The 27,203-nt window shown below is 46.3% G+C and overlaps 1 protein-coding gene across 2 annotated transcripts in view; it reads left to right on the top strand.

The window, feature by feature from the left end:
* The window catches only part of MFGE8 (milk fat globule EGF and factor V/VIII domain containing), a 100,170-nt gene that overhangs the window by 12,131 nt on the left and 60,836 nt on the right, over positions 1–27,203 (top strand). For both annotated transcript variants that reach the window (XM_068275188.1, XM_068275189.1), the window contains exon 2: positions 21,903–22,025. In XM_068275188.1, coding sequence (XP_068131289.1) covers positions 21,903–22,025 — 123 coding nt within the window. The remainder of the gene's footprint in view (positions 1–21,902; positions 22,026–27,203) is intronic.

Below are 27,203 nucleotides of genomic sequence, written 5' to 3'. Positions count from 1 at the left end.
TCAATATGTTCCTAACTGTGGAAACAGACAGCTGAAGTCTCTGAGACAGATTTCTGTATCCTTCCCCTAAACCATGATGGTGAACAATGTTTGTCTTCAGGTCATTTGAGAGTTGTTTTGAGACCCCCATGTTTCTACTCTTCAGAGAAATTTAAAAGAGGAGGGAAACGTAAAATTGACTCCCTTAAATACTCTTTCTCATAATTGGATTCACCTGTGTATTTTGGTCAGGGATCAATGAGCTTACCAAGCCAATTTGAGTTCCAATAATTAGTTCTAAAGGTTTTGGAATCAATAAAATGGCAACAGTGCCCAAATTTATTGACCTGCCTAATTTTATTTAAACAATTATTGCGCACTTTCTGTAAATGCAATAAACTTCATTTCACTTCTCAAATATCACTCTGTATGTCTCCAATATGATATATTTAACTGACTTTTTTTTATCGTAACAACCAACGATTTATACAGGAAAATTATGACGATTAACAAGGTTGTCCAAACTTTCTCATCCCACTGTATGAGTAGATAAATACTTGCTCTACTTACATAACATAAGTATTGCACTGTCCATGTTTTGATTATAGTGATTTTTCTACAGTAAAAAAAGAGAAAATCCTTCTTAGCATGTCCCATTTTAACTGTGGCTATTTTGAAGCCAATCCTGATGTAATTTCCTCCCTTACTTTCCTCTGCCTGATTGTGTATGCATTGCCCGCCCTCCACTATAGAAAATGCAGTGGCTCAGCATGAGAAGTATTGGTCAGAAAGGAACAGATGTGTGTGAGGGGAAAACAGAAGGGAAAGAGGCTTCAGCCAATCAGGCTGCATTAGTTAAGTATAAGGCGCAAGTAGAGAAGCAAAAAAGGACAACCCAGCATGCCCTGCAACTTCCTTTGTGCATACCAAATTTTGTGTGTACCAAATAAGATTCGGGTAAACTGGGGAATGATCATTTATCAACAAAAAAAGTAATAGTGATTTTAACTTTTGGATTGCCTGGTTAGCATCCTTGTTTACCAGATAAAAAATAAAGAATTGATTTTATGCACGACAGTTACACTTTATGGTGGCCATACATCTTTCGATCTGCCACCAAATCAACAATCAGATCCCTCTCTGATCGAATCTGATCTTAATCCTCATCTACACGGTACAATTTTCCGTCAGATCGACGGATCTATTGGATAATTTCCAACTGATCCAATCGGATTGCGATAGATTTTGCAATAGATTTTGGGTACTTATCAATGCAAAATTTATCGCAAAATTGATCAGAAACAATTTGGACGTCTACACATGATGCAATTTCTTATCAGATCACCAGTCGATCTGATGGACAATTGTACCCTGAAGATGAAGCTCAAGAGGGATCCATTCATTGCCTGACACCCTAACCTCCCAACTCAGGGTGAGTGTTGCATGCCCACCGGTCATGCTGGTGCCACTCCTGACTCCTGTGTCTGGAGTCTTTTTGACTTGCCACTGTGACTGCCTGTACCACATGACAACGGGTAATGGGCTGTTGTACACATGCCGGATTATCTGCAGAGGAGGTGGTTAGCTGCTACCTCAGCTGACTTTAATCTATCTTGTTTACGGGTCTTTACAGGTACCGATAAATATGATACCTCTGTATGCAGTTGTAGGCCTGCCATTAGCCGTGACTGTCTTGCCATCTGCAGAAGAGTCCATGGGCAATGCAGACTGCATTGTACTGATTGATATGTACAGTATATACAACATGTACCCTTCAGGCAGCTGAAAACACAGGTCCAAATAGATTGATTCTTCAACATTGATAAAGCCGATGTCTCCTGTCACCCGTTACAAATAATGTCAGCTGCTCTATTCCCATAGCAGTGCACTATAGCAGGCCAAGAGGTGTCGGCGGGGGCTATTAGTCTAAAGGTGGCTATACACTGGTCGATTTGCCATCAGATTCGACCAACAGATAGATCCCTCTCTGATCTAATCTGATCAGAGATGGATCGTATGGCCACCTTTACTGCAAACAGATTGTGAATCGATTTCAGCCTGAAACCGATCACAATCTGTGGAGCTGCTGCCGCCAACCCCCGCATACATTACCTGCTCCGGCCAGCGCGAGCCCCCTGGTCTCTGCGGTCTTCTTCTCGCTCCGGGCTCCGGCTACTGAACTTCCTGTCCAGGGGAAGTTTAAACAGTAGAGAGCGCTCTACTGTTTAAACTTCCTGCCGGGACAGGAAGTTCTGTGTAGCAGGAACGGCCCGGAGCGAGAAGAAGATCGCAGAGACCAGGGGACTTGCGCCGGCCGGAGCAGGTAATGTATACCCGCTGCATTGCGTCGGTCGTCGGGCATTCGAGCGCCGCTACCGACGCACTCCCGTCCCGCCAGCGACCGAGGAAAATCTTGCGCACGGATGGGGCGACGGGAATGGACGGGAACGATCGATTTCGGACGGAAATCTATAGTTCTGTCAACGATGTGCACGGCGATTTCACAGCCGTTTCAATCACTGTGATCGAAACGGCTGTATATCGGCGGGAAAATCGTTAGGTGTATGGGCCCCTTTAGTGAATTTCTACAGAGATCGTGGCTTTGTACAGAGGCACACCTCGGGAGGTAAACCATTTCATTAACATTTTTTGCAGCTCTCAGTGGCCCTGCTTTAGCTTATAATTGTCCTCATCAAGGGTGTCCAACATTTTAGGCCAAGGGCCATATCGCTGTTCTTGAGAGTGCTAGGACTATCAAAATGAAGCACAATTTTTCCTGATTGGTGTTAGGTACACTATACCTGTGTGACATTTTGTCAAATAAAACATTTCCACAGGAAATGGCCCATATACCGTGTGCAGTTAGCACAGTGGCATCTGATAATCAATTACTGTTATCGATGCTTTTCTCGGAATGCGGCATCACAGCTTTGGACAACCCCAAAGCCCTGACGCAAACGCAACAAAAACGCACAGTGCAGAAAACACATAGTTTTCTGCACTGCCTAGTGTGCTCCCAGCCTCATTACATCAGTGCTTAGATGCTGTGGTTTGCGCATGAGGAATTTTACTAATATAGGCCCGTTTCCATTTGCGAATGGGAGCCGACAGTATTGGAGGAGACAACGGATGGTTGCGGCCGTGCGAGAATCTGCAGCATGCTGCAGATTCTTGGATTGCTCCGCACAGCTCTGCACAACCAACACGCAATGGAAACTTCCATTGCCGTGCATCGGTTACAGTGCAGCCGCGGTGCGATGCAACTGTGTAGCCACTTTGCACCGCGTACAGTGGAAACAAGCCCAATCCAAAGATATTATTTTAAAAAATCCATAGAAAAAGCCTTGCAGATACGTCTGCTAGTTGATATACTGTAATGGGAAAAGCAGTTCCACTTCTTGCAGACATTAGTTGTCCGGCTCTCAGAATGCAGCTGTGTGATAGCTCAGAAAGGACTCTTCATAGAGGGCTGCTTTAGTGACTAAGCGCCGTCTATTGTGGTCACATGGAACTGCTTTTTCCATTAAAGTGGATTTAGCAGCAGCGTGAGAACAGCAAGATGATCATTGCCAAACTCTCTGGCAGTGAGACAAATGTGTTCTGCACAGTTTGCAGCTTCAGTTTCTGTGGAGACATTTCTTATGCTTTTGAGATTATTGTGTAAATTGATCAGATGCATATTTATACTTTGCAAAGATCTTTATTAACATACAAAGTTAACTTTATTGCAAAAGCACATTTTCGCTGTATTTTAGCCCTTGTAGTAAGGCTCTGTTCCCACTAAAGCAGAGAATGGACTTTTTTTGCCTGCTCTCCGCTCATTGCTGCACTTCTGTGCAGTCTGCGATAATCCTGGGCCAGGTGTACCAGACTTCTATCTCTACTATCTGGCATCACAACTTACCTATGTTCATAGATGGATGGGGCCAGATAGATCAGATATCTCCTTCAACTTGGAGGCAGGTGTAGCATCCTCGTTTGAAGCACTGTGCAACGTAATATATAGGGGTAAAACCCCTTATAAAGAGGGCTCGGCCTTAATTAACTCCTCTATTAAAATATACCAGAAATCATCCAAATTGTTCCCTGGAACGGCTGAATCTTTATCACCTAGTGTTCCTTTGTGGTCAAATCCCTGTTTGCCAGAACTTTTAAAGATGGAGGATGTTGGGTTTTGGATAGATCATGGGATTAAATATGTGAACCATATTTTTGCTAATGGTGACTTCAAGAGTTTTGCTCAACTTCGTGAGGAATGTGAATTGCCCAGACACTCCTTATTCAGATACTTTCAGCTGAGAGACGCAGTTAGGGTTCAGTGGGGCCTCGTAGGAGTCCACATTAAACCTTCCGAATTGGAGTTGTTAATTCTGAATAAGGATAGAACTAAAGAGGTCTCCAGATTTTATGCTGCCCTACTAAAACAAGTCGGTTTTAATAAATATGACGAAAGCAAATCAAGGTGGCAGAGATGCGCCGCAGACATAGAACCGTCAGACTGGGTAGATTTTAAATCCTCATATATGCCTACGGTTGTTAGCGCCAATGACAAATTGATTCAAATAAAATGGTTCCATCAAGTATACTATACTCCTATGAGACTGGCTAAAATGGGCAGAGGGGTAGGCCCTGAGTGTTTCAAATGCGGGTATACTGGGGCAGATTTTTGTCACTGTGCTTGGGAGTGTCCCTCTATGCATACATATTGGATATCTATTACTGCATTTTTGGCCAAAATTATGAAGCAACATATAGACCTAGGATTTAAGGCCTCTATGCTGGGTATGGTTGAGTCCATGCCCTGCAGCAAGTATAAAAAAATATTTTTGCGGATTGCCCTCTTCTATGCTAGGAAATGTCTTCTGCTTAAATGGAAATTGAAAAAGGCCCCTACGCTAGAGGATTTCATCACACTAGTAAATCATAACTTACCGCTGTATTGTTTAACTTATCAGGCTAGAGGACATCCCAAGAAGTTTAATAAAATATGGGATCCATGGGTTGAGGTTGCAGAATCGGTTATTCCCAATCTTGATGTTACCATTAGTGTTTCTGATGTATATCTATAATGCAATCTGATAAGTCATCATGGTCCTGTGACCTGTCTATCAATGTTTCCTGTCAGGGATAATTCAATTCAAAATCAGCTATTGTAATAATTATATTTTGGTTATACGCTGCTGGTGGCTATGTGATGTAATTTTATGTGATAGGCCAGGGGGATGTGGGTGAGGGTGGTGGGAGGTGGGGGTTGGGATTGTTGATATGTTTTGTACTGTGAAAAACCTTTCAATAAAAATTCTCTTTAAAAAAAAAAAAAAATCCTGGGCCAGGTGGATGTGTTCCCCCATATAGCTTGGGGGAGCGCATCTGCCACAGGCTCCACCCAGATCAGAGTGGACATTATACTGTATGCTCTCCCGCTGGCCGCAGGTGATCCGGAAGCAAGTGTGAACACAGCCTAAATGATCAGCTAACTTCTTTTCAGTGTACAGTAATCATAACATCAACACCGGAGAAGGTGTCCAGCTGAAGACATGGCTGAATTATATAAGCAGACTGATAACTATACAACAGGGGCAGATGTGCTTGTGATTATTGTATTCTGTGTTTGCAGTGGTTACCACCAAAGAAACGTGTGCAACCATCCATTGAATCCATTTGGCCTCACATGCACGTAGATAGCTGCTAAGAATATTGCACCTGAAGGAACTATTTACAGGATTATCTTGAACTTCAAGGTGAAGAAGGCTTCAGGATGCCGAAGAGTTCTGATCAAATGCCAGTTCCGATATGGTTTTTTCAAAAAAATAAGGCCAGTTCCGTCTTCTCCTGGTGAGTCAACTACAGAATCATGTTGCCACCACTACAGAGTTTGCTCAGTATTACAGGCAGCCAAAGAAAAGCACCAAGTCCAGGAAAGTCTGCAAAAAGTACAAGGTTTAGACAGCAGAAGCCTGGTGCAAAGTTATTTTCTCTGATGAATCCTCCTCCTGATTGTGGAGGACATCTGGAAAATTAATTGTCTGTAGAATAAAAGGAGAATGCTGCCATGAGACCTGTGATGTGCCAGTATATCCTCAGACAATCCATGTGTGGGGCTGCTTCTCATCCAACGGGGTGGGCTCACTTACAATCTGCCCAAGAACACTGCCATGAACAAAGAATAGTATTGAAACGTCCTGGTCAACTTTCAAAATGTAGTCAGACAAACACAAGTGCACAAGTTGTGATAATCTCCAAGCGCTAACAAGCTAAAGATGTTTCCACATTAGTCAGGATTTGTGCCATCCAGCCAAGACAAAAAAAAAAGAGCCACTTGTTTTTTTTAATTTGTGCACTACACCGGCCATTGAAGTCCTTGGGACTTTCCATGTTTGTCTGCGCTCCATTTACGTGCTTGTTTGTTTTTTTCAGCCCTCTGCTTTTTCAGTTCTAAGTAGATGGAAGCTTCTGTATAATCCTGAGGCCTCCCTGATCTATCCTTCGCTAGGACCCTCGGTTATTGCTCGTGGCTGTGCTACCTTCCGTGTCTGAGCAAAGTATGGCTTGTGCCTGCGCAGTAGCTGAAAGCCGCTCCTGAACAGCTTCAGGGGGATTGTGCAGATGTGAACCCTATAGCCAGAAATCTAGCATGGTTTTAGAAAAAGGTCACAATGATATACTGCTGACAGTTATCATGTACTGATACAGAGACTGGATAGTTATATTCCTGGCACAGGATACAATATTTCAATTATTTTATTAAAACTTTTAATATTTGTCATCGGAAATGAGCTTTCTAGCTCGATTTGGTAGAATTTAGAATGCTTGCTGTACAGACACACATAGTGCATGGCTCCCAGTTGAGCGGTGTGTACTGCTGTATGCAGAGGGGAGGGGGCTGCAATTGGCACCAGTCTGCAGGAACTCTCCTTGGTAGTTCCTACTCTGCAAATCAGACAAGAAGGATCCGTCCTGACAGATGTCTGAACTGGAGGCCAGCGATAGCAGAGCACACCTGAACTCACTTTTATTTTCTGGATGAAACAATCGGAAATTTATTCCTGTTTCTTTGTAAATATTGCATCTCTTTTCTCTTGTTGTAGTAGAAACACTTGTGTTGTGAAGATGAAATGCGGCTCCATATTTGGTTTGTCGCTGGGAGCCTCTCACCACCACAGCAGCCAGAGGCTACCATAGATGAGCTGTGTTGTGCAGCTAACAGGCTGAAGCACTGCCCCTCATTTATATGACAGTGACTGTAACTGCCCGGAGTAATGCAAGGCAGAGCAGCGTGTAGTCTGTTCACATATATTTGGATCACATCCATTCATTTCCGCTACCAAATGAATGTTATGAGGATATGTTCTGTGCTGGCGCGCAAGTTTTATCTTTGTCCTTGAGCAAAATGTATGTATTTTGTCTTGTTGTGGGAAAACGCAGCAAAATAATTGCCTTGTATGTAGTCTGGCAATGCTACTGCGAGTTTTGATCACAGTAGATTTTTCTTTTTGTTTTCCATCTGTGAAAAGGGACGAAAAGAGAAAAAAATTGCTTTTTTTAGGAAGTTATTTGGAAACAGACACAAAACGTGAGACAACAAAAAAGTGGAGGCTCATCTGGTGTATATATGTACTTCCACTTTACCGGTTGTCACTTATTAGGCACCATTTTGGGGGGTTATTAGATTGGCCCCCTAAGCTCCGGTCCTATAATAAAGTTGGTACATAGCAAGGAAATGAACAGTGCTACTTAAAACAGATGAGTGCCTACCTGCAAAAGAGTGCAAGCCCCACTTATGGGATAAAATACACACCGAGCATACACATGACCTGTCTACCACTGGAGGATGTTGGTTTCCTGTAACAGCTTGCAACAACATCCAACATCCTCCAGTGGTAGACAGGTCATGTGTATGCTCAATGTGTATTTTATCCCATAAGTGGGGCTTGCACTCTTTTGCAGGTAGGCACTCATCTGTTTTTAAGTAGCGCTGTTCATTTCCTTGCTATGTACTAATTTAATTCATTTTTGGTCAGCTGCTCCCACTTAACAGCTTTGCTTTTGGTGTATATGCAGAGCCTCTGTTTGGGTTCAAGGTGCTCAGCGCATCTCTGATCGGAGGCCATTCGGAGGGGGCCTGGTGATGCGCTGATCCCACTTTTTGCGCAATTTTCTATAATAAAGTTGGTTTATCTCCTGTCTAGAAAATCCCCGTAGTTGCCATTCTAAGCAAGCAGAGGGCAAGAACTGTTAAGGTAGGCTGGCAGTACTAATTTGCAGCAACCAGCCAATTAAATTAAACAATGAAAATATTTAAATCAGAGGCGTAAAGGTGCCCATATATCAGACGATATATGGACAGATCCACCAAGAGACAGATCTCTCTCTGACCGAATCAGAGATCTGTTGGCTGGCCATAAACTGGAGGCCGATTCCCGAGAGATTTCAGCATGAAAACTCTCGGGAATCGGCCATGTGACGCTACCTCGCGCCCACGTGCTGTCCCCCCAATGTAAAATGTACCTGTCCGTGTCTGACGCTGGCTCTGTCTTCCATACACATGCTTGCCGGCGTAAAGTGGGTGTGTGTGTGACATCACATATGCATCCATGTATACGCCGGCAACCACATGGGGTGCATGTATGAGGACAGAGATCATATGATCCAGCACTCCATATCTCTTGGTGATGCATCAAGGTGGATTGTGGCTGCCATACACACAGCAGATTCTCAACAGAGACAGCCCTTCTAAAAACCATATAGCGTGTATATGAGTCTGTCATTTTATAGCAGCTATGGGAAAGCCTTTTATTTACACATCCTCTTAAGCTCATGAGCCTTGTTATTTTCCTTTTTTCCCTTTTTTGGATGTCAGGTGGCTGTATTTCCAGTTTGACCTCACTACTATTACAGTTGCTAATTTAGCAAAGGTAGAATGTTGAAATGCCTGTTGTGTATTGGTGACTCCTTTTGTAACCTGTCTTGGGACTCTTACAATGGGCTATCTGCATATTGGTTGTCACAGTGATTCTTAATTTCTTCATCCATAGATGAGAAAAACTCATGCACTGGGAAAACCAGCACTAATATAAAGTAAATGTCTTACCAAAAGGGTTAAAACTGAAGTGTTAATATAGAACCTTTTGAGATATTTATTTTGCCGTTAATCTATTGTCTACTTGCACATCTGCAAAATGTGTTGTTTGAAATGATTATTAGAGATAGTTTTAGGCAGCGGTTTTGGAATAATCACTGTACAGACACACTGCTCCTGCCTGCACAGCGCTCTATTGAGAGCGGAGGCGGCGGATGCGTGAGCGCCACCATATTGTAGAAACTTAAAGGACAACTGTAATGAAAAGAATATGGAGGCTGTCATATTTTCTTTTAAACAATACCAGTTGCCTGGAAGCCATGCTGATCTATTAGGCTGCAGTACTGTTTGAATAACACCAGAAACAAGCAGGCAGCTAATCTTGTCAGATCTGACAATAATGTCAGAAACACCTGATATACTGCATGCTTATTCAGGGTCTAGTGCTAAAAGGATTAAGCCTAATCTACACGATACGATTCTTTGTGCGATTCGATTACGATTCTATTTACGATCCAATTAAATTCGACATGTCCGATTGGGATTCGATTCAATTCGATTTGCCATTCCAAAACAATGACAAATTGAATCGAATCCCGATCGGACATGTCAGATTTCATCAGATCGTAAATAGAATCATAATCGAATTGCACAAAGAATCGTATCGTGTAGATGGGGCTTTAGAGACAGAGGATCAGCAGAATAGCCAGGCAATGGGTATTGATTAAAAGGAAATAAAAATGGCAGCCTCCATATCCCTCTCACTCCAGTCAAGTCCTTGCAGGAAAAAGAGGAATGTTTGGTTGCTTCGGAGGGGAGGGGGCATGTTGGATTATTTACATATGCTAGATTCTCATCTGAGGCTGTTCTTATTCGCTGTCTCGGCCATGTTCAAAATAGCATATGTACACAACTTCAGGAGGAAAACAGCCCCAGCCTGTGCTCAGACAAGATGTTTCGGCAGACTGGGTTTCTCGCCAGTGCATTGGGGCCAGTGTACATGTGACAGAATCTTGGCAAAGGCTGCCCCAAACGGCAAGTGCACAAAGCCTAGGACTGTTTGGTCTGTACTAGGCCTTAAGGTGGCCAGACACTGGCAGATGGCCACCACATCCAACTTTGATCAAAAGATAGATCCCTCTATGATCAAAGTCTATTCAGAGAGGGATCTACAGTGGGATGCGAAAATTTGGGCAACCTTGTTAATTGTCATGATTTTCCTGTATCGATCGTTTTTTTGTTTTTACGGAAAAAAATGTCAGTTAAATATATCATATAGGAGACACACACAGTGACATTTGAGAAGTGAAATGAAGTTGATTGGATTTACCGAAAGTGTGCAATAATTGTTTAGATCAAATTAGGCAGGGGCAAAAATTTGGGCACCACAAAAAAAAAATGAAATCAATATTTAGTAGAGCTTCCTTTTGCAGAAATTACTGCCTCTAAATTCCAATGTAGATTCCAATGAGAGAGATGTTTGGGAAAAAGGAATGGTCCAAAATACCTTCAACCAGAATCCAGACAATTCTGGTTGAAGGTATTTTGGACCATTCCTCTTTCCAAAACATCTCTAGTAGAGATGTAGTGAACGGTTCGCCGGCGAACGGTTCCAGGCGAACATTGGGGGTTCGCGTTCGCCTGCGCCAGGCGAACCTTTGCAGAAGTTCGATTCGCCCCATAATGCACTATGAGGGTCAACTTTGACCCTCTGCATCACAGTCAGCAGGCACATTGTAGCCATTCAGGCTACAGTAAGCCCTGAAGCCCCGCCCCCCCTTATATAAGGCAGGGTCCGGCGGCCATTACACTCACTCGTGTGCCTGCTATTAGACAGACTAGGGACAGCTGCTGCAGACTTGTTCTTCTAGGGACAGATTAGTTAGGTTCTTGGCTGCATAGTTTGCTCCTGGCTGATTGTTATTGCTTTTATAGCAACCTAGCTCTTTTCAGAGCTCATCCTGTACTTTATTTTTTTTACTGTGTGTCAAACTGACACTTTTGTTGCATGCACAGCCTTGCTAATTGTTAGTGTGTGTGTGCCACTGCCAGCAGCCCAGCACATTCAGTGACTGACTACCTGTGTGTGTGACAGGGAGCTGCACATTGTACTACCCAGTACTGCATATACCCAGTACCTGTTGTGTTTACTTAACCCACCTCATCACTGCATATACCCAGCTTTGTGTTGAGTGAACCCAGCTCACTGCATCCTACTACTACCTGTTGTGTTTACTTAACCCACCTCATCACTGCACATAACCTGTAGTGTTGAGTGAACCCAGCTCACTGCATATACCTACTACCTGTTGTGTTTACTTAACCCACCTCCTCACTGCACATCACTACCTGTTGTGTTGAGTGAACCCAGCTCACTGCATATACCTACTACCTGTTGTGTTGAGTGAACCCAGCTCACTGCATATACCTACTACCTGTTGTGTTTACTTAACCCACCTCATCACTGCACATAACTACCTGTAGTGTTGAGTAAGCCCAGCTCACTGCATATACCTACTACATGTTGTGTTGAGTGAACCCACCTCACTGCATATACCTACTACCTGTTGTGTTGAGTGAACCCACCTCACTGCATATACCTACTACCTGTTGTGGTTACTTAACCCACCTCATCACTGCACATAACTACCTGTTGTGTTGAGTAAACCCAGCTCACTGCATATACCTACTACCTGTTGTGTTGAGTGAACCCAGCTCACTGCATATACCTACTACCTGTTGTGTTTACTTAACCCACCTCATCACTGCACATAACTACCTGTTGTGTTGAGTAAACCCTGCTCACTGCATATACCTACTACCTGTTGTGTTTACTTAACCCACCTCATCACTGCACATAACTACCTGTTGTGTTGAGTGAACCCAGCTCACTGCATATACCTACTACCTGTTGTGTTGACTTAACCCACCTCGTCATCACTGCATATACCTAGCTTTGTGTTGAGTGAACCCAGCTCACTGCATTCTACTACCTGTTGTGTTGAGTGAACCCAGCTCACTGCATCCTACTACCTGTTGTGTTGAGTGAACCCACCTCACTGCATCCTAGTACCTTTACTGTTCAGTGAACCCAGCTCACTGCATCCTACTACCTGTTGTGTTGAGTGAACCCACCTCACTGCATCCAAGTACCTTTACTGTTCAGTGAACCCAGATCACTGCATCCTACTACCTGTTGTGTTGAGTGAACCCACCTCACTGCATCCTAGTACCTTTACTGTTCAGTGAACCCAGCTCACTGCATCCTAGTACCTTTACTGTTCAGTGAACCCAGCTCACTGCATCCTACTACCTGTTGTGTTGAGTGAACCCACCTCACTGCATCCTAGTACCTTTACTGTTCAGTGAACCCAGCTCACTGCATCCTACTACCTGTTTTGTTGAGTGAACCCACCTCACTGCATCCAAGTACCTTTACTGTTCAGTGAACCCAGCTCACTGCATCCTACTACCTGTTGTGTTGAGTGAACCCACCTCACTGCATCCTAGTACCTTTACTGTTCAGTGAACCCAGCTCACTGCATCCTAGTACCTTTACTGTTCAGTGAACCCAGCTCACTGCATCCTACTACCTGTTGTGTTGAGTGAACCCACCTCACTGCATCCTAGTACCTTTACTGTTCAGTGAACCCAGCTCACTGCATCCTACTACCTGTTGTGTTGAGTGAACCCAGCTCACTGCATCATGCTACCTGTTGTGTTGAGTGAACCCACCTCACTGCATCCAAGTACCTTTACTGTTCAGTGAACCCAGCTCACTGCATATTCCTAGCATCCCCCCGAGATGGACAAAATGGACAAACCAGGTAGAGGAAGAGGTAGAGGCAGACCCAGAGGAAGGCCACCAGGCACCGGCAGGTCTGTGCGAGGTGGTGTTGCTGTGATTTCGTGCGGACCAGGCCCAAAATACAGTGCTCAGAAGAAGGCACGTGCCATCACTTCCCAAAATCGTGAGGAGGTGATTGAGTATTTAACACAGAACACCTCATCTCCTGCACCCACAAGGGTCCACCTGACCACGAATGCCTGGTCTGCCAAGCACGGGCAGGGCCACTACATTACATACACAGCCCATTGGGTCAACCTGGTGACCGATGGCAGCAAGCAGGGAGTACGTGGCTGCGCAGAGGACCGACTTGTCACACCTCCACGGCTTGCAGGCAGGCCTCCAGCCACCTCCTCTCCACTTGCTATCACCGCTTCGCTGTCGTCATCCTCCTCCTCCTCCTCCTTGGCTGGTGCCGCCATCTCCTCTCCAGCTACACAGCCCCAGCACCCCAGGGCCTATGCTGCATGCCAGGTACGACGGTGTCACGCAGTGTTAGACATGTCTTGCCTGAAAGCGGAGAGTTACACTGGAGCAGCTCTCCTGGCTGCTCTTAACAAACAGGTGGAGCAATGGCTGACCCCACACAAGCTTGAGATCGGCAACGTGGTGTGTGACAACGGCAGCAATCTCATTGCTGCGTTGAATTTGGGAAAGCTGACACACACACCCTGCATGGCACATGTGCTTAATCTGGTCGTGCAAAGATTTGTGTCCAAGTACCCAGGCTTAGAGGACGTCCTGAAGCAGGCCAGGAAGTTGTGTGGGCATTTCAGGCGCTCTTACAAGGCCATGGCACGCTTTGCGGAGATTCAGCGTAGAATCAACTTGCCGGTGAGACGCCTGATTTGTGATAGCCCGACTCACTGGAATTCCACCCTGCTGATGTTCTCTCGCCTGCTAGACCAGGAAAAAGCCGTCACCCAGTACCTGTATAATTACAGTACAAGGACACAATCTGGGAGGATGGGGATGTTCTGGCCCAACAACTGGACACTGATGCGAAATGCATGCAGGGTCATGGAGCCCTTTGAGGAGGTGACCAAACTGGTGAGTCACGATGAGGGCACCATCAGCGACTTGATCCCCTACGCCTACTTCCTGGAGCGTGCCGTGCGTAGAGTGGTGGATACAGCTGCGGAGGAGCGTGAACAAGAAGAGTTAGGGCAGCAGGAGTCGTGGGAGCCATTTACACACGAACCCGATGTTTCCACAACACCGGCGGCAGCACAGAGGGGGGAGAAGGAGGAAGAAGAGGAGTCGTGTGGGGAAGGGGAGGAGTCAGACTCTGATGATGGTGATGATGAGGAAGGTGTTTCTGTGGAGGAGGAAGAGGCGGCGGAAGGAGAACCGCGGCAGCCATCACAGGGGGCTTCTGCTGCTCCACGTTCCCGTGGTATTGTTCGTGGCTGGGGGGGAGGAAGAGGAGTTGCGTCCCGTCACTGAGGAAGAGCAAGAGGAGATGGAGAGTACGTCTGCATCCAGCTTTATGCAGATGTCCTCTTTCATGTTGTCCAGCCTGTTGAGGGACCCCCGTATCAAAAAACTCAAGGCGAATGACCTGTACTGGGTGGCCACGCTACTAGACCCTCGGTACAGGCACAAAGTGGTGGACCTCTTACCAACTCAACAAAAGGCGGAAAGGGTGCAGCACTTGCAGAACAAGCTGTCGATGATGCTTTACAATGCATTTAAGGGTGATGTGGCTGCACAACGCAATCAAGGTACCACTGGCAGTAACCCTCCTCCTCCCAAGTCCACGCAGGCAAGGACAGGACGCTCCAGCGATCTCATGGTGATGTCGGACATGCGGACGTTCTTTAGTCCAACTCCTCCCCATAATCCTTCCGGATCCACCCTCCACCAACGCCTGGACCGGCAGGTAGCCGACTACCTGGCCTTGAGTGTGGATGTAGACTCTGCAAAAAGCGACGGTGAACCCTTGGACTACTGGTTGCGCAGGCTTGACCTGTGGCCAGAGCTGTCCCAATTTGCCATAAAACTTCTCTCTTGCCCTGCCGCAAGCGTCCTGTCAGAAAGGACCTTCAGTGCAGCTGGAGGCATAGTTACTGAGAAGAGAAGTCGCCTAAGTCACGACAGTGTTCAGTACCTGACCTTTATCAAAATGAATGAGGAATGGATCACGGAGGGCTACTGCACGACCGAAGACTAAGTCAGTCCCCACACACAGCATCTCTGCCTGCAGGCCGCTTGACTGCCTTCTCCGCCACCACCAACAGGGTCCAGGACTCTAGGCGGATTCCTGAATTTTTAAGGCCGCTGCTAGCAGCGGCCTCTACACTAATTTTTCTGGTGCGTGTACATGTTCCCATCCCCCTTCGTGATCATTACCTTGCCGCGGTGAAGGGGCTTGCGCATCACAATGAAGCAATGACCGCCGGCTATTTGAGTGTCTCGGGTGGCGGTGGCGCACAAAAGATAATAAGGTCGTTGCTTCATTGTGGTCAGACCAAATTTGATCAGCTGGACAGTCACTGTTCTGTCATTCAGCTAAATCAGCCGGGCGAGCATATGGGCTGAAAAGCCACCATCACCTGCACTCTCGTCATGGTGCGCACCAGTCCAGCACGGCCGTCACTACACAAACGGCTGTTTGCAGTCATTGCATACCTTTCACTGCATCTGTGACTGCACATTATACCTGGCAGTCAGTGCATAACTTGCACTTGAATGGATACACTTTTAAACAATTTAAAAATACAACCATCTAAACTTTCAAACAATTTAAAAATACAACCATCTAAAGTTTCAAACAATTTAAAAATACAACCATCTGTCATTTTCAAACAATTTAAAAAAAGGGCAAAAAAACTTGCCCTCCGTAAAACATTCTTGGCAAATGCTTTCGACTTGGTTTGTCTTCCGCTGGGTCAAGAGTCCATCTGACCACAGATGCCTGGTCTGCAAAGCACGGTCAGGGCAGCTACAGCATGGGTCTCAGCAGGCTCCCACTTCGGGACGGAATCTAACCTTTATTCCCCGCGGTGACAATGGCAGACTTGCCCTCCATAACGGATTCCCGTTAAAAGGATTTAAAGTTGATTCATTACAATTAGGGCCTCAAAGTCCTGTATTGCATGCCTGCCTGCTGCCCTCCTTGGATGTGCAGTGGTAGCCGTTGCTCAGGCTCCGCACCGGATTCCATCCCTCATTCCCCGGCCATTACCTGGGGTCACTCACAAATGGCAGACTTGCCCGCCTCCATATGATTCTCGTGAAATGAATGTGGTGTCATCTTTGCCCGCCATAACGGATTCCCGTTAAAGGATTTAAAGTTGATTCATGACAATTAGGGCCGCAAAAGGTCCTCCTGAGTCCTGTATTGTTGTTTTTGGTCACTACCTCAGGGCGGGCGGGCGGGCATGCCTGCCTGCTGCCCTCCTTGCCTGGATGTGCAGTGGTAGCCGTTGCTCAGGCTCCACACCGGATTCAAACCCCTCATTCCCCGGCCATTACCCGGGGTCACAAATGGCAGACTTGCCCGCCTCCATATGATTCTCGTGAAAGGAATGTGGTGTCATCTTTGCTCGCCATAACTGGTTCTCGTTAAAGGATTTAAAGTACATTCATTTCAAATACACAGCAGGGCCTCGAAAGTCCTCCTCCTGTATTGTTATTTTTAGTCACTACCTCGGGGCGGGCGGGCGTGCATGCCTGCCTGCTGCCCTCCTTGGATGTGTAGTGGTAGCCGTTGCTCAGGCTCCACACCGGATTCAAACCCCTCATTCCCCGGCCATTACCCGGGGTCACAATGGCAGACTTGCCCGCCTCCACAGGATTCTCATTGTAGCGGTACTGAACAAGTACACAGCAAGTAGAAAATGTAATTTAAAAACAAAACGTAAGCTTTTTAACAATGCCATGGAAAGTTGAGAAGGAAGTCACACATTACCTGACATCACTGAGTGAGGAAGAGCAATCTCGCCATGTTGCGCAGTAGTCCAGCATGGCCGTCACTACACAAACAGCTGTTTGCGGTGCGTTACACAGTGAGTTTGGTGTGTCAGTGTGAAGCAGTACTCTAATTACACTCCCTGATTGATGTATACACATGCAAGATGTTTTAAAGCACGTTAGGCCTGCAATTTAGCATTCAATGTGATTTCTGCCCTTAAAATGCTGCTTTGCGTCACATCCAGATTTTTCCCCGGGACTTTTGGCATGTATCCCACTCCGCCATGCCCCCCTCCAGGTGTTAGACCCTTTGAAACATCTTTTACATCACTTTTGTGGCCAGCATAATTTTTTCTATTTTTCAAAGTTCGCCTCCCCATTGAAGTCTATTGTGGTTCGCGAACTTTTCCGCAAACCGAACCTTCCGCGGAAGCTCGCGAACCCGGTTTGCGAACCGAAAATCGGCGGTTCGCGACATCTCTAATCTCTAGTTAATTCAGTATTGATGGCTTCCGAGCATGGACAGCTCTCTTTAACTCACACCACAGATTTTCAATTATATTCAGGTCTGGGGACTGAGATGGCCATTTCAGAACGTTGTACTTGTTCCTCTGCATGAATGCCTTAGTGGATTTTGAGCAGTGTTTAGGGTCGTTGTCTGCCCCGGCGCAGCTACAGCTTTGTCACTGATTCCTGGACATTGGTCTCCAGAATCTGCTAATACTGAGTGGAATCCATGTGTTTCTCAACTTTGACAAGATTCCCAGTCCCTGCACTGGCCCCACGGCCCCACAGCATGATGGAACCACCACCATATTTTACTGTAGGTAGCAGGTGTTTTTCTTGGAGTGCTGGGTTGTTTTTCCTCCATGCATAACACCCCTTGTTATTCCCGAATAACTCAATTTTAGTTTCATAAGTCCACAGCACCTTATTCCAAACTTAAGCTGGCTTGTCCAAATGTGCTTTAGCATACCTGTTTGTGCTGTGGGCGGAGAAAAGGCTTCTTCTGCATCACTCTCTCCTTGTATAAAGTGCGCCGAATAGTTGAACGATGCACAGTGACTCCATCTGCAGCAAGATAATGTTGTAGGTCGATCTGTGGGTTGATCTGACTTTTCTCACCGTTCGTTGCTTCTGTCTGTTTGAGATTTTTCATTTCACTTTGAACCTTAACTTGAACTGAGCCTGTGGTCTTCCATTTCCTCAATATGTTCCTAACTGTAGAAACAGACAGCTGAAATCTCTGAGACAGCTTTCTGTATCCTTCCCCTAAACCATGATGGTGAACAATCTTTGTCTTCAGGTCATTTGAGAGTTGTTTTGAGACCCCCATGTTGCTACTCTTCAGAGGAAATTAAAAGAAGAGGAAAACTTATAATTGACCCCCTTAAATACTCTTTCTCATAATTGGATTCACCTGTGTATGTAGGTCAGGGGTCACTGAGCTTACCAAGCCAATTTGAGTTCTAATAATTAGTTCTAAAGGTTTTGGAATCAATAAAATGACAACAGTGCCCACATTTATGCACCTGCCTAATTTTATTTAAACAATAATTGTGCACTTTCTGTAAATTTCACTTCTCAAATATCACTGTGTGTGTCTCCTATATGATATATTTAACTGACATTTTTTATCGTAACAACGAACGATTTATACAGGAAAATCCATGGCGATTAACAAGGTTGCCCAAACTTTCACATCCCACTGTATCATTTTCACACACTACAAATAGATCTCCAATAGATTTCATCATGGAATCTGTGGAGCCTCCTCCGCCTGCTGAGCCCCCCAGGTCTCCCTCATGTAGTGGATCCAACACCATGCAAGGCTGACTGGCAGGCTACCCAGGTCTCCCACCATCTAGAGCTCCCCCTGGGCCCTTGCAGAGTATTGCAGCTAAGTGCTATCACCTGTCCCCCAGAATGCTCTGCCTGTATTCTGTCTCTATCCCCACTGACTGCCTGTTCCCCCATGACCCCGCGGCATGTACGTAATCATGTAATGTACATGCTGTCCGGTCACGGGGAACAGGCACACCCGTAGGGATGGATACAGGACACAGGAGGGAGCCAGCCGGCAGGCAGACAGACAGACAGACAGGTGAGCAAGCTCTACTGCCAACATTCTGTGGGGGGGAGGGTCCATCGATCGGCTATAAATCTACCACCGTGCTTGTGGCCGCCCCCTTTTGCGCAAGAGCTTTCTTTCCGAAGCAATATTTGAAATTACGATCGGCAGCCACATTGGCACATTGATCTCCAGCAGATTCGATCACAGTGATCGATTTTTGCCAGGGTAAATCAATAGATATTGAATCACTGATGCAGGTTCCTGAAGTGACTATTGACCATTGTACTGGCACATATTCTACTTACTAACAGAATTTCTAATCACCTACTGTACACAACAAGTTTGCCTGTTTCATTTCGTGCTGTTTATGAAACTGCCTTGTGTGTGTATTTCGGAATGGTTTGTAATTCACATCAAAATGTTCTGTTCAGGTTTCGCTGGTCGTATAATAAAAACGCTAGGGGTTTTCCACACAACCATGGGAACAGAAACTCTTGAATATGGTAACAGTGAAAAACATTTAAATTTGGTGTAACGTAGCAATTTGTCTGTAGAGATGAAGGACACAAGTGATCAAGCAAAACCGTTTAAAGGGAACCCGGGGGTGAGTGGGATATGGAGGCTGACATGTCTATTTCCTTTTAAATAATGCACAGTGCCTGGCTGTCCTGCTGATCCTCTGATACTAAGACCCTGAACAAGCATGCAGATGAGATTTCAATGATGAGATTTGCTGCATGCTTGTTTTGGTTTTGATTTTTTAATGATATCTGAAGGATCAGTCGGTTATTTCTGGCAATATTTTTTTTTAACTCCCATAGGGCCTGATTCACAAAGCGGTGATAACTCAGTTATCACGCCTAAAAGACTTTAGGCATGATAACCTTTGCACCACACTGGTGAAAAGCCAGTTTAGGCGTGATAAGTTTAGGTGTGATAAGTTTAGGTGTGATAAGTTTAGGCATGCTAAGTTTAGACAAGTGTAGATAGCGTGCAAAGTCCCGCACGCAAAGCAGCGCCATTAAACTCTATGCGAAGTACACCAGACTTTGCTAGCGCAAAACTTTTGATCAGCTGTGCACTGCGGTGCTAACGCAGTTGGTGCTTAAACTTATCATGCCTAAACTTATCACACCTAAACTTATCATGCCTAAACTTATCACACCTAAACTTATCACACCTAAACTTATCATGCCTAAACTGAGTTTAGGCGTGATAAAGGGCTTTTCACCAGGGTGCTAACTGTTAGCACCGCTTTGTGAATCAGGCCCTTAGTGTGTGAGGATTTACTAAGCAGACCCACTGTTTCTGCTTACATCCGTGTTCTGAGTTTGATGGTGATGAATCATGTAGAAACCTCAGTTTGATGCAGTTCCTACATTTAGTTTCTGTTCTTTAAATTTCCCACTTACAAAACCAAATTGTCATTTGTGGTTTTAGGAAAATTGTGAGTCATTGGGAGTATGTTGATTTTTGTGAATGCTTTATGCATCATTCCTGATAAGTGTGGTAGATAGGCACTACTGCATTTCTTTCCCAGACAAAAATAACATAAGCTTTTCCAGTCCTTCAGCATAATATTTATGTTTCCACAATCCATCAAAAACCAACCAACGGCTAAGTCTTGGTTTTAGAAACGAGCAGTGGGCGCAAAATTCCATCCAAGAAGCTGTTCCAGAAGTAGTCATTCTTAGGATCTAAAAGTAGACCTAGGGATAGTTACTGTGGGGGAACCTCAGTAGCCTGTGCTGACAGAGATAAGACCAGGAGCCAAATGGTGCAGACAGTATAGTAAGATATAGGGATAGCTCAATAGTACAAGAGTAATTATACTCACAAAGGTGGAGTTGCAGAACCTGAAACCACAGTATATCGCCTGTGGGGAAATCATTGTCCCTGCTCAGTATTCCAGGTCCTGCCAGTACTGGGTGGTCGCTCTCCTGGGGTCCTTACTGGCTGTGGATGGCACCGCACTAGTGGGAAGAACATCTTAAAAAGAGGTGTAGTAGGCAATGTAGATGGGTGGAGACGTCCAAAAATATGTATGGCTCAGAGTAAAATATGATAAAATAAAGTATATGAAGTATCTTACCTCTCCAGATGAACCAACCCAGACAATGAGGGTTTAGATCAGGTAAGGTTTATTTAAGCATGATTTAAAAACGTGTTTTATGGGTCTCTGCCTGCTTCCTCAGGTCAATACAGTGTCTGTAATTAAAAACATATGTACATCTGTACTGGCGCCAGAAAACTGAACGTTCACATTTCAAAATACCATACAGAATCAATAGTTCTTATTTTTTAACATTATTTATATAATGTAAAAGGACAACTGTAACAAAAGGGATATGGAGGTTGCCATATTTATTTTCTTTTAAAGAGACTCTATAACAAAAAAAAAGGTGCCCCTGAGGGGTACTTACCTTGGGAGGGGGAAGCCTCTGGATCCTATCGAGGCTTCCCCCGTCCTCCTCCGTCCCACAGTGGTCTCAGTGGGCCCCTCCAAAGCCACAGCCAACAATTTGTCAAGCTGTGGAGCAGTAGCGCCTGCATATGCAATATTTACCTTCCCCGGCTCCAGCGCAGTAGCAGCTCTCAGCTCGGGATCAGACGAGATAGCCGATTCCAGTTGGGGCCGTTCTACTGCGCAGGCAACTTGCGCCTACGCACTGGAGCAGACATGACTGGGATTGGCTACTTCCACCTGATCCCGAGCTGAGAACCGCTACTGCGCTGGGACAGAGGAGGATGGGGAAGCCTCGATAGGATCCAGAGGCTTCCCCCTCCCTTGGTAAATACCCCCAAGGTAAGTACCCCCAGGAGTTTTATGTTACAGGTTTTCTTTAAGCAATACCAGAAATAAAGGAGTTGACTTTATTTGGAGTATATATGGTAATCTGTCCATCATGCCATCTCCGAAAATGATTATTCTTTGTACCGCTTGACATAAAGGTTCTTACTTTAATTAAGTTATTTATTCTTTTGCTGTTTTCTTTTCTTTTATCCAGGTGAGACCTGTGAAAAAAATATTTGCCGTAATGGAGGAACCTGTTTCACTGGTGCAAACAAGGAGCCTTTCTGCATCTGCACTGAGGGTTTTACCGGTACATTCTGCAATCTGACAGAGAAAGGTAAACCCTCAAACCTACTGAACACTACATTAAATCTGTCTGAGGTCAAAACTGTTTTTTTTTTTATCTTGTAAATCTTAAAAGTAAACCATAAGTTTTAATATTAGCAAACAATGATCAGTTACTGTACATCACAAAGTTGAAAAAAGACATCCCGTCCATCAGTCCAACCAGAATAATAAAAATAAATGAACAAATAAGTAAACATTAGGCACGTTTCTTTCCTGCACTCTCAGGGCCGTGTCACACTGAGGCGGTGCAGCAAATTTACCGCACTCCACTGTAGCCTACTGCAAAGTCTGTGGGGGAGTTCACACTCATATATATACAAGGAGCAGGGACGTTCCTAGGGTCCTTGGAGATCGGTGGCACCTGGGGGCACTAGGTGGGGGGGGGGGGGTATATGCGGAACGCGCCGTGGCAAAAATGGGCATGGTCATGCAGTGAGTGGCCGTGGGTGTGGCCAATCATATATTAGATTAGGACAGCGGTGGCGAACTTTTTGGAGCCCCAAACTGCAACCCACAAGTCACTTATCTATCGCTAAGTGGCAACGGCAATTTAAACTAAATACTCTACAAACGTTTTAACACATACATGAACATTATGGAAAATCCAAGTTGAAAAACTGTGAAGATAAACAATTTCATCCATCCTACTGCTGAAAAAATATATTCATTTTTTTTAGAACCTCCCAGTTTTATTTTCTGTTTTAAAAAGCTAAAAAAAAAAAAGTAGGTTTAATGCTATTAATTCATATGATGATGAATCAGCTTTTCCCACAGTCTCGCAGTTAGCAATCATGTGACCCCCAACAAGACAAATTCAGCAATTATGAGGCCCCTATCAAGACAAATTCAGAAATCATGAGGCCCCCAACAAGACAAATTCAGCAATCATGAGGCCCCAACATGACCAAGTCAGCAAGCGTGAGGCCCCCAACAAGACAAATTCAGCAATCATGAGGCCCCCAACAAATCATTAGGCCCCCAACAAGACAAATTCAGCAACCATGAGGCCCCCAACAAGACAAATTCAGCAACCATGAGGATGAGGCCCCTAACAAGACAAATTCAGCAGTCATGAGGCACAGAAATAGACAGCATTTCACATAAATAGGCAGAATGCCCCCTTAATATGGTAGACACCTCTCACCTGGCTTCTGAATTCTCCTCTACTGGCTGCTGTGCCCGGCAATACTGTTTTTGGTTGGATTGGGGATAATGTGTGCGCTTAAAGGCCTGGCAGTGATGCTGTGGCCGATGCTGTGGCTGGGTTGGCTGGCAGTGATGCTGGGCTGTGCTTGGCTGGTTGAAGTAAATGCTGGCCTGACTGGTGATGATGCTGTGGCCTTTTTGACAGACAGTGTTTCTGGGCTGGTTGGCTGGTGGTGATGGTGGGCTGGCTGGCCTGGATAATTTAGGTAGCGACAGGTGCCCCCTAGTTTAGGTAGCGACAGGTGCCCCCTAGTTAAGGTAGCGCCAGGAGTACCCCAGTTTAGGTAGTGACAGGAGCCCCCCAGTGTATGTAGTGACAGGCACCCCCCAGTTAGATAGCGAGTGACAGCAGGGACCCCCGTTAGTTACTGAGTGACAGCAGGGACCCCCGTTAGTTACTGAGTGACAGCAGGGACCCCCGTTAGTTACTGAGTGACAGCAGGGACCCCCGTTAGTTACTGAGTGACAGCAGGGACCCCCAGTTAGGTAGTGAGTGACAGCAGGGACCCCCAGTTAGGTAGTGAGTGACAGCAGGGACCCCCAGTTATGTAGTGAGTGACAGCAGGGACCCCCAGTTAGGTAGTGAGTGACAGCAGGGACCCCCAGTTAGTGAGTGACAGCAGGGACCCCCAGTTAGGTAGTGAGTGACAGCAGGGACCCCCAGTTAGGTAGTGAGTGACAGCAGGGACCCACAGTTAGGTAGTGAGTGACAGCAGGGACCCCCAGTTAGGTAGTGAGTGACAGCAGGGACCCCTAGTTAGGTAGTGAGTGACAGCAGGGACCCCCAGTTAGGTAGTGAGTGACAGCAGGGACCCCCAGTTAGGTAGTGAGTGACAGCAGGGACCCCCAGTTAGGTAGTGAGTGACAGCAGGGACCCCCAGTTAGGTAGTGAGTGACAGCAGGGACCCCCCGTTAGTGAGTGACAGCAGGGACCCCCAGTTAGGTAGTGAGTGACAGCAGGGACCCCCAGTTAGGTAGTGAGTGATAGCAGGGACCCCCAGTTAGGTAGTGAGTGACAGCAGGGACCCCCAGTTAGGTAGTGAGTGACAGCAGGGACCCCCAGTTAGGTAGTGAGTGAGTGACAGCAGGGACCCCCAGTTAGGTAGTGAGTGACAGCAGGGACCCCCAGTTAGGTAGTGAGTGACAGCAGAGACCCCCAGTTAGGTAGTGAGTGAGTGACAGCAGGGACCCCCGTTTAGGTAGTGAGTGCCAGGCGCGCTGGTGGTCAGTCGCTCTGGCAGGCAGTAGCACACCGTCCACATTTGAGAGGCACTGTGGGGGGCACCAGCCGGGTGAGGCAGCGAAGTCTGAGTCGGCGGCCAGATGGTGGTGTCGTGGTGGTCGTGGTCTGCTGCTCTGTGGTGGAGCCGAGACGTGGAGCAGTCTGGCGGCGAGCGGATGCGTTTGGCGGGTGCGGAAACCGGCGCCGCCACTATGACGCGTCCATGTGCTGCCTTGCCTGGGTCAGAGTCCATGCAGGGGGCGGAGCTAGTCACACTCCATGGCTCCAGCCCACTGCCAGGTGCTCCTCCGCTTCTGATTGGAGCACGGGGCGAATCAAGGCAGGCAGCGTATGCTGCCTGTCACTTTGATGTCGGGCAGGAGCCGGAAATGTGAGCGGCCGCCGTATGGAGCGAACGGCGGCCGCGTTGACTCACTTGTGCGGCTGACAGCTGTGCGGTGCCCATACATTCGGGGCATCTGTGTTGGGCACCCCATAATGCAGATCAGGGGCACCCTACGCCAGGTTCGTGGCACGTGCCACGATTGAACAGCGCTAGGAACGCCCCTGACAAGGAGGCACACACACCAAGCTGATTCAATTGCAAGTAAAATTGTATTGTAATCGCACATCAGTGGCAGATATACCAAGAAGATACAATATATACAAATGTACAGTAGAACACACCAATATATACAGCATATACAATATGATTAAGTAGCAGGCTACACACTTGCTAGAAGCTAACAGTAAATATCAGCATATATTCAGACAAAATATGCAGGCTCATGTACTCTCACCTAAAGGATTATTAGGAACACCATACTAATATGGTGTTTGACCCCCTTTCGCCTTCAGAACTGCCTTAACCACCTTAGCTGAGCTCGTCCATTACCGCCAGAGGGTGCCGCTCAGGCCCTGCTGGGCCGATTTTCATGAAATAAAGAGCAGCACACGCAGCCGGCACTTTGCCAGCCGCGTGTGCTGCCCGATCGCCGCCGCTCTGCGGCGATCCACCGCGAGCAGCGGCGAAAGAGGGTCCCCCCAGCCGCCTGAGCCCTGCGCAGCCGGAACAAATAGTTCCGGCCAGCGCTAAGGGCTGGATCGGAGGCGGCTGACGTCAGGACGTCGGCTGACGTCCATGACGTCACTCCGCTCGTCGCCATGGCGACAGGAGAAGCCAAACACGGAAGGCTGCTCATTGCGGCCTTCCGTGTTACTTTTGGTCGCCGGAGGCGATCAGAAGAACGCCTCCGGAGCGCCATCTAGTGGGCTTTCATGCAGCCAACTTTCAGTTGGCTGCATGAAATAGTTTTTTTTTTATTTAAAAAAAACCCTCATGCGGCCGCCCTGGCGATCTTAATAGAACGCCAGGGTGGTTAATTCTACATGGCATTGATTCAAAAAGGTGCTGAAAGCATTCTTTACAAATGTTGGCCCATATTGATTGGATAGCTTCTTGATGGAGATTTGTGGGATGCACATCCAGGGCATGAAGCTCCTGTTCCATCACATCCCAAAGATGCTCTATTGGGGTGAGATATGGTGACTGTGGGGGCCATTTTAGTACAGTAAACTCATTGTCATGTTCAAGAAACCAATTTGAAATGATTCAAGCTTTGTGACATGCATTATTCTGCTGGAAGTAGCCATCAGAGGATGGGTACATGGTGGTCATGAAGGGATGGAGGTGGTCAGAAACAATGCTCAGGTAGCTCGTGGCATTTAAAGGGACTCCGAGCTCTGGCTAAAATAAAAATTTTCACTTACCAGGGGCTTTCTGCAGCCGAGTGCTGGTCGGGACGTCCCACGCTGGCCTCCTGGCTCTTCTCCCCACGGCTGTCCATATAGGGCTGTCCGGCGGCTCCCCGGGCGACACTGCCCGAGTGCCGGGGCTCCTTCTTCCGCAAACCTCATCAATGACGTCGCACGCCGGCCGCCTCGCGTCATCACGGCGGCCGGCGTGACAGTACGGCGCATGCGCGAATCGCCACCACTACTAGCCTGCACAGTGGTAACAATGCATGATGGATCCATGTTCTCATTCTGTTTAAGCCAAATTCTCACTCTATCGAGACCCATCAGACCAAGCAACATTTTTCCAGTCTTCAACTGTCCAATTTTGGTGAGCTCGTGCAAAATGTAGCCTCTTTTTCCTATTTGTAGTGAAGATGAGTGGTACCCGGTGGGGTCTTCTGCTGTTGTAGCCCATCCCCCTCAAGGTTGTGCGTGTTGTGGCTTCACAAATGCTTTGCTGCATACCTCGGTTATAACGAGTGGTTATTTCAGTCAACGTTGCTCTTCTATCAGCTTGAATGAGTCGGCCCATTCTCCTCTGACCTCTAGCATCAACAAGGCATTTTTGCCCACAGGACTGCCGCATACTGGCAATTTTTGGGTATCTGGAGTCGCAGTCGGGAAAAAATGCACCAACTCCGACTCCTAATTAATTTAAACTGTAATTAAAATAGAAAATATGATAAAATGTTCTATTTCTCAGATAATAGTCATCATAAATAATTTATATATATATATATAGTAATAGCTCTGCTTAGTCCACAATAATGAAATAAACCAATAAAAAAATAGTTGCTTGTGCTGCTTCAATAAAGCAGTCCCCGTATTTTTAAAGTCAGATACACATATCTGATTGTGACTGTATATATGGTGTGTACACAGGAATATTTTATATATACTAAATAACATCTATGCTGTACGAATAAAGCCTGATGTGTAGCT

Source organism: Hyperolius riggenbachi, chromosome 3, assembly GCF_040937935.1.
Source record: "Hyperolius riggenbachi isolate aHypRig1 chromosome 3, aHypRig1.pri, whole genome shotgun sequence".
NCBI lineage: Eukaryota > Metazoa > Chordata > Amphibia > Anura > Hyperoliidae > Hyperolius > Hyperolius riggenbachi.
This window is presented reverse-complemented; position numbering and strand designations above follow the sequence as displayed.